We start from the raw sequence: 18,803 nt of genomic DNA on the forward strand, positions 1-18,803 counted from the left end.
TGAGTTTTGTGTGGAATTGGCAATTTGAAACTCCAGGTAAGGCTTAAGAAGAGGTCAGCAAGGGATTATTTGGGGTGGTGTTTGGAGAAGTGGCTGTGGGATAGTTACAGGGAAGGGATGTGAATGGTGTTTGGTGATGGCAGGAAAAACATTCCTCTTATCTGCTGCTTATTCCACTTATTTCCCACTTATTTCCAGTGGTTTTCAGGCTATTTTTGGGGATATTGAAAACCAAATCTAACCCACTTAGGTGGCTGCATTAGGGCAATTTTTGCTTCATTATTTACCTGAAGCAGAAGACTTCTTAAAGACTTCTTCTTTTAAAAAGAAGGTTTCTTTTTAAAAACACATTAAGTATGTATTTTTAAGAGAGATGGTAATTCAAATTAATGCTGATCTCCAAAGCCTTCTTGTCTGCTGATCTCATCAGCATCAATCTATGTTTTTAAAACACAGATTTTTGTTAAAACCTTTCAGAAACACTAAGAAATGGATCTTGCTCCAGTGTTAAAGCAGTTCCCAGGCAGTTCTTTTCCCATCCCTCAAATGTGAGAGCACAAATCACATGGGTCAGTTTGTAACTGGTTGTGGAGGAAGATGAGATGTTTGCCAGTGTGAGCATGGGGAAGGAATGTGTCCATGTGACCAAGTGCTCAAGCTGGGGATTATGTCATTTCTGTGAGGCATTCTGACCATGAAAATACTGGGTTGTGGAAGTGGTCCCTGCAGCTGGAGAAGGTCTGGGATGGCACAGATGTGAGAGCAGATCATGAGCAGCAATCAGTGTCTGACTTTGGTGGCATGAGCACGGTTTGGGATCCAGGTATCAAACAACTTCATTCCTTCCTACTGTTGGCTGCTGTGTTGTTTTCTTTTGGGAGCCAGGCCATAAAAAACTAGGGATTTCTGGAAAAAAATAGACCCTGTGAGGATCTGGCCAGAGAAGACTGGTTTGGGCAGTGAAATGTTGATCTGCTACCAGCAAGGACGAAGAATCCTGTGGCAACCAGCAAAGAAAACACAGGAGAACTTGATGGAGCAGCAAATGTAACAGTGAGAACAGTGGTCCAGAAATGATGATTTCATTTAATAACCTCATATGTCATCCCTGGCAGTAATTAAGTGGGAGTGGAGTTGGATTCCAGCAGCCTGGTGAGGAATGTGGAGCACTCGGCTCTCGAGGATGGGACTGTGCCCACGCTCAGTCTGTGTGTGTGCCATGGTTCCATCCCTGCCTGGGAGAGCCCTGCCATCCCAAATCCCCTTTCCCAGTCCACACACATCTGCTTTTCATCCCTGAAGTGTTCTCCCAGAAAATCACCCCAAACCCGAGTTTCCCTGGCATGGGAACCCCTCAGTGCTGGTCCCCACAGTGGGATTTGCTTCTGCTCTGAGCAAATGGTGCTTTGATGACTTAACTCAACCAGAAATGAAAAATCCAATGTCATCAGCCTGGCCTGTGCCAATCACAGCCAGAGGAGGCCAAGGAAATAGAAGGGATTTTATTTTTCCTTTCGTTTCAAGTTTCTTGCAGTTTGTCAGTGGAAAGATATTCCATCTTTTTTTTCTTTCTATAAGAAAAACACCAAGCAAATCTGTATTTAATAGAGAAAGTATTTTGTGTAATATGCAGAAAGTATAGAAAATGAAGAGATGTGTGTTTATTAAAAATTCCTGATGCTCTGCACAAGGTTTACCACAAGAGGAGAGGAAAGTTTATCTTTGGAAGTCTAAATTTTCACTTGTGGTAGGAATTTGCTTGTGGGGTGGCAGTGGTACTGAGGAGAGCTTTTGGGCAAGAAACCAGAATGATTTAAACACAATCTCTGTCATTAAATAGCTCATTACCTCAGCCCTGCTAAAAATGGAGACTTTTGCTGGTGAAATACAATCCAAGAACATCCTCAGTTGTAATTTTCTTTGCCTAACAGAAAATACAGGTTTAGCTCTTTGGAGATTTTACAGCAATTTCCACGAGCGAGTTGGAAAAAAACAGATTCCCAAATTCAGAATTTTGCAGTTATAAGAAATGGTGTAAGTGAAAAGATGATTTTCCATGGCATGCTGGAAAAAATGGAGAGGGGATTTCTGAAGCTCAGTAAAGAAAATTTATCAGTGGTTCTTATTCTTCCAAATAATCAAAGTAACTAAATGAAAACAAAATAAGATTAGTTACTTATAATATATATTTATATATACACATATTTTATATATTATTGTCTGTAACTTTGTGTATTATTTCTGTGCAGGCCCCTTGCTCTGCACATGGGTTTTTGCAGACTCTCATTTTCCCACTTATTTGTCAGCTCTGGGTAATTACTCCAAGAGGATGGAAGATCAGAACCTGCAAATTTAATGCAGAATTTCTGGTTGGGTGGAGGAAGGGGATCCAAACTCATGAATTGCAGTAAGGGGAACCTGTGCCCTTGTGTTATTGGACCCCAAAATTCTTATTTTGGCTCCAGACAGCATCTGTTGCTCAGGGAATGATTCATGCACATGGAAATAACTCTCTTGTTATGGACAGGATTGTTGCTGAGAAAAAAAAAAAACAACTCAAAACCAGAAATCCCCCACCCAAACCCTCCAGTGCTCACAGAGGGGAGGAAACTGGGCTGAAAAATTTGGGTGAATTTTCCCATCTGCTTCCAAGACTCTCATAGAGTGAACTTTCCCATTTCCCTTTAATTTCACCCAGAATCCATCCTTGTCTTTTAAAAACCATAAAGCAAAGTGTTAGCTGAGAATACCTAATGATAAAATCAGATTTTTAACTCTGAATGATGCATTTTCTGCTTCAAATGCCAAATAACTTCACTTTTTAACACACAAAAACACAGCACAGAAAGAAATCCTTCATCAAAGCTTGGTGTTCCTGTTATATAAAACATTTCTTCCAGTAGGGATGGGAGCACTTCTCCTACTGCAGGAGTTGAAAGAGATGTTAATACACTCTGAAAGGACTTGTGTCCTCAGCAGAGGCCAAGTGGAATTAAACACTGGCTCTGCTTCCCAAAAATCCACACACCAGCTCTGGAGCTGCAGCCCACACACGGCTGCTTAATAGGAAACACATTTGGCTGTGGAATTGATGTCAGTGGCACGAGTTTATGTATGGAGAGAGAAATAGAAATAGAAATATTGCTGCCCACAGCCCAGGCACGTCGGGCTGGTTGAAGCTGCCACTGGTGGCGTGGAAAACGTGTGGGGAGCTCAGCACTGCTGCTCCAGCTTTTCATGGAGAGTCCGAGCTTAATAACAACAGGATCAGCAGCAAATAGATCACATTTCTGTCCTTCTGGGGGATTATCCTGCTTGGAAATACTGCAGGAAGGGCAGGAAGTTCTCATGGGTGAGCTGAGCTCAGATGTTTCTCACCAGAGGATGTTTTGTGGGACACTCCAGGCTGGTGCTGTTTTTTAAGATGTTTATCGTGGAATCCTGGAGTGGTTTGGGCTGTGTGTACCAATTATTTACATTTATATTTATATTTATATTTATATTTATATTTATATTTATATTTATATGATCCAGTGCCATGGCAGGGACACCTTCCACTATCCCAGGCTGTCCTGGCTTTGGACACTTCCAGGGATGCAGGGGCAGCCACAGCTTCTCTGGGAATCCATTCCAGGGCCTCTTTACCCCTCCCAGGGAATGATTCCTTCCCAAAATCCCACCTGACCCTGTCCCTGGCAGTGGGAGGCCATCCTTTGTGTCCTGTCCCTCCAGACCCCTGGAAATCATCTCTTTCCACTTTCTGTCTCCTTCAGGTGCTCTAAACAAACATTGCAGTTACTGAGGGCATGCACTATAAATACAGAATGTCATCAATATTTTCTATTCTTTCACTTTCCCACTTCCAAAAACCTTTTTTATTACTGCATTTTTATTAACTCTACCAATTTTCCCTTTTTTTCTTATTTCCTACCTAATACTTGTATGCTGTTTTGGCATATTTTCTCTTCCTTTCATTTCCTGTTTATAATTTTGGGCTTCTCGTGTCTCATTTCTGACTATCCCACAAGTCCCTGGCTGTTAGGGTATTGAATAACATCCCATGGTTTAAAAGTGCCACAATCCTGAACATCAGCAGTTGTAGAGGTGCATCCAAACCTTGGATTCCATCTGGAGACTGCTGGAGAGCCTGAAGAAAAATGATCCAAACTGGCATTTTGTCCCGTGTCTTTAACATTTCAGCAGCAGCACAAACTGGTGATTTCTGTGATTTGGATATTGGTAATTGTTGTTTCAGTCCCTCCCCAGCTCCCTCAGGAATCAGCCACGGATGCTCTGGAGGTTTGGACAGTGGCAGAGCTCAACCCAGCAATTTCCTGAGGATCCCTGAGCTGCTGCACCCAGCTCGGGCTCCCTCATGCTATAGGATAAGAACTCCTCTTCCCAGCCCTGGTAGCCTGAACAGGAGTCCTGTGGTTTGTGTCTGATGGATGAGCTAATCCTGTGGTCCCTGGAAATACTTTTTGCCAACATTTTCTTCTCGCAGTGTTAAATACCACAGGCTGTAGTTCTTGGGAAATAAAGAGTGACTTCGGGCTGTTGCTGTGGTGCTATCACAGCAGCCTGGAATTGTTTGCTTTGGAAGGGACTGCAATCTGTCCTTTCCAGCCCCTGCCTGGGCAGGGCACTCTGCACTGCTCCAGGTTGCTCACATCACCCTGTGGGACGTTCCTGTTCCTCCGCACGGCTCGGGGAGGACAGGTTGCACTGGGGGTTGAAGGGTGGAGTTTGCCCAATTCTGCAGCAGCGTGCCCCTGGCACACTGGGGGAGTTGGGCAGGTCCTGCTGAGCTTTGTGCTGTCACAGCCTGGGCTCTGAGCCCTGCCAGGGGCTCTGCTCCCCCTGGCAAGCTGGGCTGGCTTGCTTGGGAAGGCCACGAGCGGTGTCACCTGCTGGGGACAAAACCAGGGAGAGGCTGCAGAGCTCTGGAGCTCTCTCCTCCTCAGGAGCAAAGTCTGAGAGTTCAGCACATCTTCAAAAAGCAAGAAGTGAAAGAAATCCTTTCTGTTGGGCTTTCCCCCTCTCTGAAGAGCTTTAATGTCTGTGGGCCTCGTGCTGCTGCTGCTGGCACGCGTTGTGTCCCTCAGAGCTGCACGAGCCTGGCTCCAGCTCCACAGAGCTGCTGCTTTGTGAATCAATTAAATGCTGCCACATGCAGGGCACTGATAACCTCGTTTGAGGCCAGGCAAGAAGATAATGGGAGAACCCATTGAGTTTATCTCAGCACCACAGTTCTCATCCATGGCATCAGTGCTGGCCTTGCTTTCAGCTGGAACTCGCTGCTGCCTGCAGTTTGCTTCTTTCCTGGGCACTTCTCTTGATTTCAATTACTTTCCTGGCCAGGCCCTGTTAATAAACTGAAAAAAAAAAAGGCAGCAATTTTGGGGAAAGAAAAGAAATAGTGCGTTTTCTCTCTCCTCCTCACACTTCTCTTGTTGTCCTTGCGTTAGACAAGTGAGGAATTCAATTTTCCACTCTTGGAAAAGCCGTGGTGGGGCTGTCAGTCCCCACTGCTGTGTGTAACTCCACACTGAGTGTGTGGTGTGCTGTCAGGCACTGCTGAGTGCTGGGCTCTCCAGAAACCAGAAAATGAATGCATGAGGTCACTTGGACCATCTGTTTCCACACTCCTTGCATCCCTCAGTGCTTCTCCCTTTTGGCCAGACTTGGTTCAAGTACGTGCTGCAGCGTGCGGGTCTGCACTGCTGGAGAGGCAGCTAAAGCCATGCTGAGGCTGGGGGTGGAAAAGCAGCTTTTCCAGGGCCTTTGAGGGCTCTTTCAGGAGGGTATAAAGAAGAAAAGGGAAAGTTTGAAGATGGGCTCTTTGGGAAGGTTTCTGCTGCAACTGTTGGCTTCTCTTTTAAAAATGGGGGATAAAATAGGAATAAATGCAGGATTTTTTTTTTTTTTTAATGATGGAAAAAACTAGAAGCAAATGCCATTTGTCCAGTGTCATCACTCTGGTGTAACTTGGGACCTGGAGCAAGGCTGGAGTAGAGAACAGGAAGGGTTCTTTTTTCAGATTTTTCAATCTTTTTTCAGATTATAAACCCTCTGTTTGGTCCAGCATTACCTTCTTTAGGGGTTGATTGATTAATTTATAATAATTGTACTCAGGTTATTAAACAGCTGTGGATGTTCTGTCACCATCAGGAAAGGGATTGAAGGATGGGAATTCTGTAACACGTGGAATTCCAGGAATATCACAAATACTCAGTTCCTGCAGGGATTAATTAATTCTGCAGGGATTCATTAATTAATTCACCCCAGCCCCTCCCTGCTCCTGCAGCTCCATAATCTTTCAGAGCACTCGCTGTGTCCTGTGGGGAGTTGGGATGGAGCAAAGGCAGGAACAGATAAAAATCCATCTTTTCCTGCCACACTGGGAATTTGACACCCCACTAGATGGCAATATTTGAATGCTGATGGCTCCTTCCATAAATCAGAATAAACCAGGTTCTGCTCGCTGGAAAATAGGTTAAAATAGCCTGGCTGCTTTTCCAGAGAGGTGCTGAGGTGTGACTGAGTGGAGGAGCTCTCCTGCTCTGGAACAGGATCCCTTGGTGGAATTTGGAGATTCTAGATACCAATTAACATTAATTTTGCATTTTTAAAACTTCTGGTAGGGTTCTTTTAATTCAAAGAGCAAAGGCATTTAAATAACTTAAATTTTCATGTCTCCTCTGAATCTGTGACTTGTTAAAGATGAAATATTCAGACAAATATCCTCAATAAATATTAATGAACAGAGTAATGACTTGGTAGCTGAATTTGCCTTCCCTCCTCCCTCTCTCCAAGTTCCCAGCAGCTCCTCCTGTCTCTTTTTGGACGTTGTGGATCAGAGCAATGTCATGGAAAGGGATTTTTTTGGTGCCAGGATGGATTTTCCAGGTGTGTGACATTGGAGGAACCTCCAAGGCTCTGGCATGCCTCCCCTCCTGCATCCCAAACCTAAACATCCCGAATTGAGCAGGGGGAAGTGCCTCTCAGCTGTGCAGATCATCCCCCAGCTGTCAAAGGAGTAAACAATTCCTGCTTTCCAATCATTTCAATATGGGCAGGGCAAGCCCTGGATGAGCTTTGGAGAATCAAAGCCTGAGGGCTCAAGGAGGAATTCCAGAGGTGCTCCAGCTTTTCCTCTGCTCCCTCCGTGTTTAGAGCAGCAGCTTTTGCTGTCATGTGCTCTTGGTTTAATCCAAAAGACTCCAAATGTACGACCCTGCTGAGAAAAAAAGAATTTTGGGAGCCAAAGCCCCCAAAAATCAGCCCCTTCTCCTCTCTGAGCAGGCAGGAGCCTTTGTTTCTTGTAGGATCCATCATGTTCCTGTCAATTTACAAGGATTCTGTCCATCACTTTAATATGAATTCCCCACCCTGGTGCTTTTCTTTGGGTTTTAAAAATTAGAGGGAATTGGAAAGTGAAGGAGCAGTGACCCAAATCTGCTTGGATTCTGTATTTAATAGAAATAGATTTGTATTTTATACTGGATTCTGTGCTGCACTTCCCCAAATGCACCAAATCCAGCAGGAATTTCTGGGCCACCTCAGCCTAACTCTGCCAAGTCCATGAAAATACAGATTTACCTTAGAGTTTTCCAAGGAAATCTGTGATTCCTGGAGAATGGGAAGCAGCAGAAACTCAGAGCGTGCAAATGAAACTCCTGCCAGGGAGTTGGATTTTTAGGAGCTGGTTCTGAATGTGGGATGAGGATGGAATATTTCATGCCTGGTTTTGATCTCTTCCACCTCAATTTGGTCTTAATTTGATTTCTTTCCAGTTTCATGTTCTGTGGGGATTGTTTTGTCTTTTGCTCCTTGACTTCTGACCTTTCAGAAAGAGAGGATTACTTCCCCAGGAACGTGGTTTTCCTGGGATTTCCTTAGTTTATAATTAATTCTGGTTTTTAGGAAACCCCAACCCTTTCTCTCCTTATTTTGTACAGCAGATCCTCCAAAGATTTGTTGAATCATTTCAGACACCACCTCTGTGTTTGTACCAAGTCAAATCTTTTTTTTTTTTTCCTTTGCATTTTTGAGCTTGTTTTGCTTTGTATTCCCAAGCTTTTTTTTTTCCCTTTGCATTTCCTAGTTTTTATTTCCTTTAAAAACCACAGAAAGATTTATTTTGGACCTGCTTGTGTTGCCCTTTTTAATTTTAATTGAACTCCCCCAGATCTCTCCCTGTGTCTCTGATCCACACTGCACCTGTTGCCTTTTAAAGCTGACTTGAATTTTCCTGATTTTTGCCTTCTTCCTGAGCTTTTCCTTGCTAAGGTTGGAATGTTGATCCTTGATTTCCCCTTTTCTCCCCTGTGGCTCCCTGAATCCTCTTTGCAGCCCTTTTTGTCTCCCAAGCTGCAGCCAGGATCTCTCTTTCTGTATAAATCACCCAAACTCCTGCAATTTATGCAATCTCTGAATTATTTTTAAGTCTCTGGTGTGTTTTTCATGGAAAGGTTCCTTCAGGAAATGAGATTCCTCCCCCCAAAAAAGCAAACTTTGTGTTTTTATTGTTTTAAAATAAGGACATCTTTTATATTTGAGGCACCATTCATGAAAAGATCACTAAAAACACACTCAGCCAGTCTTAAATCATCTAAATCCTGTACTTTACTCTTCTTTTATGGACATCTATCTTCCAAATCACTGTCTTTTGGTCCAAGTGCTGATTTATATTCCTGCCTGGATTTTTTTCTGTGTTGTTCTGTGGCTCGTGGATGCTGGGCTGTGTAAAATGTCAGCGTTTGATGCAGCTTTTGAGAGTCAATGATCAAAAAAAAAGTCAAACCCTTCTCCCTGGAGCATTCCTGCCTTTTCTCTCCTATGGATTTCCCCAGGTGAGAGGTCTCATTTCCAATATCCTGCTTTTCTGAGTGGGTTGGGTGTGGGACATGCTGGGGATGAGGCAGCTGGGAGCTCTCCTGCCTGGAATCATTTGTGGCTAGGGAACAGCCAGCACGCTCCACTTCTCTGCTATTGTGTGCACATGTTTGGAGGATTTCTCTCTCTCCCGCAGGTAAATCATGTTTTTAATGCCACTGGGAACTTTTTATCTGCTTAAAAACTCCTCCAGTGCCTTTAGGTTGAGATTTTTCTTGGTAGGAAATGTCTTGCTAAGGACCTGGTTGTAAAACAACGTTTTAGATTGTGACAGCCACTGCACAGCTTTTACATCTGAAATTCATTTTGGTTTTTTATCAATTAGCTTTGTGCTTTAGGGTTAATTTTTCAGGCCTGATCTCCACATGACCAGGTCTACAGTTGTAAAAATCTCTGCAAACAGCACTGCTTGTCTGGAGCAGCTTGATACCCTGACAGCAACTGGGAATTTCATGAATTAAGGGAAAGAAATGAGGATGCCTGGCTTGGAAAATCTGTCCCTGATGGTTTAGGGCTCTGTAGCCTAAAATTCTCCTGTCTGCCCCTGTCCTGGTGAGGTTGTTGTCTGTTTTCCATGGTTTCCTCTGGAGCTGTTCTCTCCATGGAGCTGGTGGTGTCTGCCAGCAATTCCTGGCCACTCCTTAGCTCACTGATCATTAATTAGTGATCAGGATCATGGGGGGAATCATGGAGTGGGCTGGGATGAAGTGATTTAAAATTTATTCAATCCCAACCTTCCAGTATGCCAGGTTATTCCAGCCTGGCCTTGGGCACTTCCAGGGATCCAGGGGCAGCCACAGCTGCTCTGGGCACCTGTGCCAGGGCCTGCCCAGCCTCACAGGCAAAAATTCCTGCCCAAAATCCCATCTAAAGCTCCTCCCTTTCAGTTTTCTGAAGGTGTTTTCCTTCCTTCTCTCAATCAAGCACTTTTGGGGATGTTTTGTGTCCCAGCTCTGGTGCTCAGCCTGTTCCTCACACTGCACCTGAGACTCCTGTCCTGAGTAACTGATATCACTTTGATTTCCCTTTGAGTCAAGTGGTATCCTGGAATATCCCATGGATTAAATCCAGTGGCACCTTGGAATATCCCATGGATTAAATCCAGTGGTATCCTGGAATATCCCATGGATTAAATCCAGTGGCACCTTGGAATATCCCATGGATTAAATCCAGTGGCACCCTGGAATGTCCCAGGATTAAATCTAGTTGTATCCTGGAATATCCCATGGATTAAATCCAGTGGTATCCTGGAATGTCCATGGATTAAATCCAGTGGCACCTTGGAATATCCCATGGATTAAATCCAGTGACACCCTGGAATATCCCAGGATTAAATCCAGTTGTATCCTGGAATATCCCAGGATTAAATCCAGTGGTATCCTGGAATATCCCATGGATTAAATCCAGTGACACCCTGGAATATCCCAGGATTAAATCCAGTTGTATCCTGGAATATCCCATGGATTAAATCCAGTGGCACCCTGGATTCACTGGAGCAGTTCCAATTCCCAGGCAGGCAGCTTTTCCCTGGGATTTTCTCTGCCTGCAGTGCAGCCATAACACACCAGGAAAGTCATTAAAACGCAGTTGTGAGTGAAATATGGACTTTTTCCCTCCAAGCCCAGCCCGAGCCCGTGCTGGTGTTCTCTGTGGGGCTGCTGGGGCTGGGGCAGCAGTTCAGGCACATCCACTGCCTCCCCTGCTGAGCATTCCTTGCTCTGGGAATGCACCTGAGGCTGAGCTCTGTGGGGTTAATCCACAATGTTCTCTGCTTTTGCTGACACCCGTGGAAAGGAAACTTGCACAGCAGCAAATTGGAATTTCAGCCCATTTTCCTCCTTTCCCAGTTCAGAGACACCACACAGGGCTGTAAACTTCTCTGGGTTCTTGCTGTCACTTAAAGTGAGAAATCTTGGGGACTTTAAAGCACTTTTGAAGTAGATTTTGGGGTCCAGTGTTTTCTTCCTGTGTGTTCTCACCTTTATTTCAAATCGCTCCTACACAAAAAATAAATTTAAATCATTGAAAAAATAAATTTATTTTAACAACTGATGCCACAAGAGATCCACTTTTCCACTTGGCTCTGCTAGAGCCTGCAGATTTCAGGCTTTGAGGACTCTGGGCTCATTTGTAATGCAGAGGAAACTATGGAGCTTTAAGTTTGTGCAAACCTGGAATTTTGTGGCTCCAGGCTTCAAATCATTTGTCTTGCAGGAGCAGCCCATATCCTGTTCTTTAGGTTCTATATACAACAGCTTAAGCAAGTCCTTCACAGGATTAGGAGCCCATCTGAGAGGAAGATGGAAAGCCCAGTAAGTGGAAAAGTGGAAAAGATTGTTTTACTTAGCAGGGTAGGGAAAGGAAAATGAGAATTTTAGAGATTCTTGAAGCTTTGTCCTGTAGAGTAAAAGCATCTCTGGCAGCCTTGGCTTGTTCAGTGCTGCACCTCTGAATTCTGAAGTACTGAGGGTTTCCAGTATGAACATGTTACATGTTCAGAGACTTCTGGTTGAATTTAGGGGGGTTTGGATCAGAGAATCCTGAGATGGTTTGGGTGGGAAGGACCTTCAAGTTCATTTAATTCCATCCCTGCCATGGGCAGGGACATCTTCTGTCCCAGGATGCTCCAGCCTGGCCTTGGACACTGCCAGGAATGCAGGGGCAGCCACAGCTGCTCTGGGAATTCCATCCCAGCCCCTCTCCACCCTCCCAGGGAAGAATTCCTTCCCAATATCCCACCTAACCCTTTTCTTTGTCAGTTTAAAGCCATTCCCCTTGTCCTGTCTATATAAAAATCCATCTCCCTCTTTTCAGATGGGCAAATAATGGATTTTTCAGGTGTTTTTTTTCATTCTGCAGCCATGGGGGCTTGGAGTTTTTTGCTCTCAAGTGCTGGTGCTTTAAGAAAATCCAAATCCCTCAGAAGCTCCAATGAAATGGTGAAATTGTGGAATAATTCAAGCTGACAGTGCACAACATTCCCAGCTAAATTCCCAGTTTTAAAGCCACTCCTCACTGTGTTTATGGAACACTTTGGCAACTTAGCACCAGGGGCTGCAAAGCTCATCCTGAGGCTCTTAAAGTGCCTGAATTCTGGGAGCAGCTGTGAGAGGATCCTCATTTTGGGCTGTGTTTTTACTGGATTTGGATCAATTTTGGACTGAGCTTTAAAAGAGTAGGTTTTTTTTTCTTTATATGGAGTTTGCTGCAGTTTCCTTCTTCAGCAGGAGGCAGTTTTGTCCAGTCAGACTTCTTGTGGGGTACTGTCAGTGAGGAATCATCCCTGCTCCAGCTTTGGCTCTGGAGTGCTGGATCCTGCTCTTGGTTTGGCACAGCTTGGGTGTAACAGTGCAGCTCCCACAGACCCCAGTGCAGGTGATAAAATTCCACGCACTGCTGGCATTTTTACACCCAGACCTGTGCAGGTGAACAGTTACTGACTTTTGGGAATAAGTTTTGTTGAAGTCCTGTCACTGCTCAGCTTTGGGGCTCTTTGCACAGGTGCAGAGCCTGGTGTGTGGGACTGCATGTGTCCTCTCTGTGTTTTCTGGAAAATACAGGTTTGTGTTGATTATTATTGTCAGATTAAGCCCTTTTCTGACCCAGAGATGGGGCAACTGAGAGGTGTTTTAAAAACTTTTATTCCATTTTCAGTCTCGTGAGAAGGGTGAGACAATAGAGATGTTATAATTCACACCATCACAATTAGAAGCCAATTATTTCCTAATTACAATACATTATGAGTGTTTCTTGGCCTATCAGCTTTTGTCACACCATGCTATAGATGCCTTAAAGACAATCATCTGAAATTATCCCTCGTGGGTCCTGCTACAATGCATCTTTCATAGTTTTATTTCTCCAAAGTATCCAGTCTTATTTCAAGGCCATCCTTTGAAACATTTCTAGTTCCATTTCTCTCTCAACAACGACTGTCCTATTCCATGGTTTTTCTAAGGTATATTTCTCAGGTATATTCTACTGTCTTTCTACAATTATCTCTTTTCTTCCATCATTCCAGGCCACCTGTTTTACAAATTTGGCATCACAGAGTCAGACTGGTACCGCATCAAGCAGAGCATCGACTCCAAGTGCAGGACAGCCTGGAGGAGGAAGCAGCGAGGGCAGAGCCTGGCTGTGAAAAGCTTCTCCAGGAGAACCCCCTCATCCTCCTCCTACAGTGGCTCAGGTACAAACCAAACCTTCCCCCCAAATCATAAATCCCTCTTGGTTTCCCAGGTGCCTGAATTTTAATTTGCCTGGCTTTGCTGAGGTGCTGAGAATGTGGAATCCTGGAATGGTTTGGGTGGAAGGGACCTTAAAGATCATCTAATTCCACCCCTGCCATGGGCAGGGACACCTTCCACTGGCCCAGGTTATTCCAGCCTGGCCTTGGGCACTTCCAGGGATCCAGGGGCAGCCACAGCTGCTCTGGGAACCTCCCCACCCTCACAGGGAACAGTTCCCTCCCCAAACCCCACCTAACCCTGCTTTCTGTCCACCCCCATGGATTCAGCTCCTGCAGCTTTGTGCTGTATTTTTACTTTATTTTGTATTTTTACCACGCTCAGCTCTTTGAGGAGAAAGTCCAACTATCCTTGGAGTTGTTGTTCCTAAGAGGAATCCAGTGACTAAATCCTTCCCAGTGTGTTCACACCATTCAGTGGGACGTGCTAAATGCTGTTCCTGAAGTGTTTTCCTCTGCAGACATGAAATGTGCTGTAGGTGATTCCATATTTCCATCTAGGTATGGAGGCCTGGATAACAAATGAAAAATCCTGACCTCAGGAGTGTTCTCTGAGGACATTTCTGGCTCATGCTTTTAATATAAAGCAGTGTTCTGGGACTTTTGTACATTAGATATTAAAACCAGGGCTTTGGAAGGCAGCCCAAAGAAAAGGAAGTCAGTTTATTTGCCTGCATAAAATTTTTGGTTGCATGTTAACACTAACCACTGTATCTCATGCAAAGAATGACAAAATCTGCTTTCAATGGAAAATTTTATGTGCTGGAACAGGGAATCCCATCCAAAAATCTCAAATTAAAACAACTAATCAATGTAATGATAACCATAAGCCCTCTATGTTGATGGGATTTTTACTTTCAGTCTTTCAGCAATCAGTATTTCAGGGTAAAAAGGCAGCAGTAGGTGGATATTACAGCCTGTGCTCATTAGCCTGTGCTCCTTGAGTGGTGTTGAGATTTATTATTCAAATTATTCATCTTCAGTCTGTTTTGGAGATTTGGAGACACCTGTAGAGATGCAGAACTCAGAGTCAGTGGATTCCTATCTCCTGAAGGCTGTAGGATCATGAGTTTGGGTTGGTTTCTTGTGGTTATCCCATGGAATCCCAGCCTGCTTTGGCTGGGGAGGGCCTTAAAGCTCATCCCATCCCAGGGTGCTCCAAGCCCTGTCCAACCTGGAACACTCCCTGAGGTATTCCCAAATCCTGGGCACTGCAGTGCTGGAAACCTTCCCTATGAATGGCAGGACTGGGATTTTCAGAGTTGTTTTTAGCAGCAATTAATTTGCCTAATTTAAAAAATACATCAATGTGGCATCCTGAAACTCACTCAGCTGTGCCCTGACTTTGGTTCCCCTGGCTCTGAGGAATTTTGGGGATGACTGAGCACAGTAAGAGGTCGTCACCATCTCTGGAGATATCAAAATCCACCTGGGTGCAGCCCAAAGCCACCAGTTCCTGTTGCCCATATTTTGAGGAAGGACATTGGGTTAGATCATCTCCAGAGGCCACTTCCAACCTCATTTATTTGGGATTTTAAAATTTTTTTAATGAACTACTGCACACACAATTAATAATTCTGAACTATTTGCATCACAGCAGGATTGTTGTTCAAACTCACTCCTCTTGCACTTGTTGCAAATGCCAAAGCTTTGAGGCTTTTCCTGCTTGTTGGGATTAACAGTTCCTGGAGCACGTGGCTTTGATTGGAGCGTGGTGAAAAGTGACAACAGATTTCCTCTCTGCTCTGTTCATCACGTGGCAAAATTAACTCTGGAAATGACAGCAAAGCAGGAGGCTGAGCCCACAGACCCTCCAAGGCTTTGCAATTTGCTGTTCAAGAGGGATCAGCCTGCAGGGAAAATCATGTCTGGGGAGCCTGGTGGGAAAACACAAATGGATTTTCTTTGTCCTTCACCCCCAGAGATGTTAATTAAGATTTTCCTACACTTCACTGACTGTTAAATTCAGGCAGAAGTTGCTTTTCCTGATTTTCCCTGGCTATTTGCTTGAATCCATTGCTTTTTTTGGAAAGGAGGTGTTGATTGCTGTGGTTGGCTCTGCTCTTGGAGCCAACTTTTCAGTACCTAAGGTGTGTTTTCCCCATGGTTTTTCCCAAGCAGGGACATCCACATGGCTGCCATGATAATTTCACTGGATATTCCTTTGGAAAGGGCTGGAATCTGTGCAGGGAATGCTGTAGGAAATGAGGGGTTTGGGAGGAGGATTAATTGAAAAGTGCCTTCTTTCTTTCTTTTCATTTCTCTTCAGATTGTTCAAGCTGTTATCACAATTTTCCATGTTGGAATTTTTAATTAGTTCCCTGACTTTGGGATTTCTGGGTAGATTTAGGCCTGTGCTGAGGTGTCACATTAAAAACTGGATGTGCAGCCAAATCTTCAAAGCTGTTCCACACAACTGGGGCTGAGGCAGGGGGAGGTGATGGTTTACAGCTTTATTTTCACTGTTCTGGAATGTTTTTTTCCTGCTTTTTGGGGGGTTTGGGGGTGGTTAATCCATCCACCCTTCCCTTGCTGGGACTAGAACGAGGGGATGCATCCCTGTCTGTGAGGAGAGGTGTGAGGGTGGAGCTGGGCACCAGGGAAACCATTTTTAATTCCAGAATTCTTAAGTATGAATCCCTCCTGCTGTGGAATCTGTGCCTTCTCCCAGGGAACAAGGGGCAGGATGAGAGGAGATATCCTTAAAGTTGCACCAGGAGAAGTTCAGGTTGGAATCAGGAAAAATTCCTTCATGGAAAGGGTTGTCCAGCATTGGAATAGTTTGTCAGGGCAGTGGTGGAGTCTCCATCCCTGGAAGTGTCCAAAAATCCCATGGATGTGGCACTTGGGGACGTGGTCGGTGGTGACCATGGTGGTGGTGTTGGACCTGATGATCTTAAAGGTCTTTTCCACCCTTAACAATTCCATGATTCCATGAAAATGAAAATCCTCAACAGATAAATAGGAACAGATGAGAAAACACCAAAGATTCTGCCTTAAAAAGTGATTTTAGCTGAGAATTAAACCCACATATCCTTGAAGGTTCTTTGGGAATCACTGCAGGGTTCGTGTCCCACTTGCCCCTTGGGAACTCCTGGAAAATTCTGGAATTCAGCTGTGGCTCCTCCTTCCAGGGATTCTCCAAGAATCCCAACTGGAAATGTGAGGCTCGATGGTTTCCAGGGATTTCTCACTGCTGACAGCTCCTCTCCCCAAGCTGGGTGTGCTCCTCATGGTCGTGTTTGTTTGAAGTGGGGAATGTTTATAAAAGTGGATAAATATTCCCTTTGTCTGCCCTGAGATGAAGAGGGGAAAAACAGGACTCATAAAGGATGTTTTGTTTTCAGATGTGGCTGAATCCTCTCTTTTCTTTCTTCCTAGGAGAGAAAAACACCAAAAAATCCAACAAAATAGAGAAAAAAAAAACCCCAATTTTAGTTGTTGCAGTGAAGCCAAATTTAAATCTATTTATAGGTGACCATAGGAGAGGTCTATCCAGGCTGTGGATCCTCATGCACCTTCAAAAAGCACAATAATTTCTGTCCTCTGAAGCCAAAAATGACTTAAAAATCAAGACTTTTGGGCCTTACAGTTAAAAATGCATTTCAGTATGTGAATATCATAAATATATAAAAATGCATATTTCTCTGCTGCAGGTTTTATTTCTTTGATAATCTTTTATCACATAACTTAATCCGAAAATAAGTATTATAAATGAAGGATTCTGTATTTGGACACTGTGGTTTGGCTGAAGTTGAGTCGTAATTAGCTCAGTTGAATTCCACAGGGAAAATCTGGGAAAAACAAAGGAAAGACCAAGCCCTGAGGGAAATTATCCCTCAGAATCCTGGGGAAACTTGTCCCACAAAATCCTGAGGGAATTTGTCCCTCAGAATTCTGAGGGAATTTATTCCACAAAATCCTGAGGGAATTTGTTCTCAAAATCCTGAGGAAATTTGTTTCTAAAATCCTGAGGGAATTTGTCCCACAAAATCCTGAGGAAATTTGTTTCTAGAATCCTGGGGAAATTTGTTCTCAAAATCCTGAGGGAATTTGTCCCATAAAATCCTGAGGGAATTTGTTCCCCAAAATCCTGGGCTGGGGGCCCTGAAGGAGCAGATGGTAGCAGTGCATTTTCTCAGTCATCCCAACAAAATGTTATTTGTAAATTAAAAAAAAAAAAAAACAGAGAAGTCAATTGCATCAAATATTAGAATAAATTAATGGAAAAAGGAGAAAAAGTGAGAGGCAGAGGCTCAGGTAAGGATTTTTCCAAGATATCCATTTATTCCAGTGGCCATGACAAAGCTAATGGTATCCCAGTTGGAAAAATCCCATTTCTATTTGGTTAATAAATGCCATTTATAATTTATTTGGTTAAAAAATGCCATTTTTATTTGGTTGATGGAGCAGTTTTTCTACAAAGTTCAGCACTTTTCAGCCAGTTGGGATTCCTCAATCCCACCAGGAATTCCGTGCAGCAAATCCCACTCTACAGCAGCTTAGAAAAAGCTGGAGTTGCACGGGGAGCACCAAGGCTGCATGTAAGGAATTATAAAAGCTCTGCAGTCCCTTGCTGAGATGTGAGGGATTAAAGGTGTGCCCAAGAGGCAGAAAAAATTGGGTTTGTTGTGTTTCCCTGGGTTCCTGTGGAAATTTGTGGCTGGAATTCTGTGTTCCAGCTCGTTAACCGAACCAGAGCTGCCTGAATTGTTAACCAACCCAACTTTTCAACAAATAAATAAATATTAACTTGGTGGTTTGGAGTTCCCAGTTCCCATGCTCAGACCTAAACCTCAAAATTATCTTCGTGCCCAAACATTTGCAGACAGGAGGAATAAAAAAACCCTTAAAGGGCTGATTTTATGAAAGAACATTCCCATTAAAATATTTGAGTGGATAAAGCTCATTCCTGCAGAACTAACAGTGTGTTTGCAGAATAAATCTTGGACTATTTAGTGGAGATATTAAAAATTAATGGTTTCTGTCATTTTTACTTGCCTTTTGCCTCTTCTGTTTAGAAGAATCCTTTCCCTGCAGCTGGAAAACCTCAAAATGGATCTATGATGTGTCCATTACAAGTTTTTACCCTCTGGAAATCCCACTGAGGTTTTCCTGGTGGTTTTTGTCCCTCTTACATGAAGATAACTCCCATTTTTTAATGTTTAACATTCCCTTTTCAGAGGCATTTCCACTCTGCAGTGTGAGTTGTGTTTAAATTTAATAAATCAAGAAATCCACCTGTGATTTTGAGGTTCAAAAACACAATTCCAGACCTCACGTGTGTCAGTATGAATTGTAGGGGATGGATCTTGGAAAACAATTGGGAGATTCCCTTTATTTATAATGATAAATTGGAAAGAATTTACCATTATTTATAATCATTATGATTATTAATTAGTATAAGAATTAAATATTCATTATTAAATAGAATACAGAATGAATAATATTAATTAGTAAATAGCATAATAACTAAATAACTATTAAAAATAATTAAATAACTAAATAATAATGAAATAATTAAATAACTATTATAAACTATTATAATTTATAATTATAAATAATTATAAATTATAATTATAAATAATTATAAATTATTATAATTATAAATAATCATAATATTAAGTTCATTTCTCACAATAATTTCATTTATCACAATAGG

At 43.2% G+C, this 18,803-nt stretch overlaps 1 protein-coding gene across 5 annotated transcripts in view; it reads left to right on the top strand.

The window, feature by feature from the left end:
- Window positions 1–18,803, top strand: part of BANP (BTG3 associated nuclear protein) — a 115,158-nt gene that overhangs the window by 39,358 nt on the left and 56,997 nt on the right. For all 5 annotated transcript variants that reach the window (XM_053987149.1, XM_053987150.1, XM_053987152.1 and 2 more), the window contains exon 8: window positions 12,917–13,084. In XM_053987149.1, coding sequence (XP_053843124.1) covers window positions 12,917–13,084 — 168 coding nt within the window. The remainder of the gene's footprint in view (window positions 1–12,916; window positions 13,085–18,803) is intronic.

Source organism: Vidua macroura, chromosome 11 (assembly GCF_024509145.1).
Source record: "Vidua macroura isolate BioBank_ID:100142 chromosome 11, ASM2450914v1, whole genome shotgun sequence".
Taxonomy (NCBI): domain Eukaryota; kingdom Metazoa; phylum Chordata; class Aves; order Passeriformes; family Viduidae; genus Vidua; species Vidua macroura.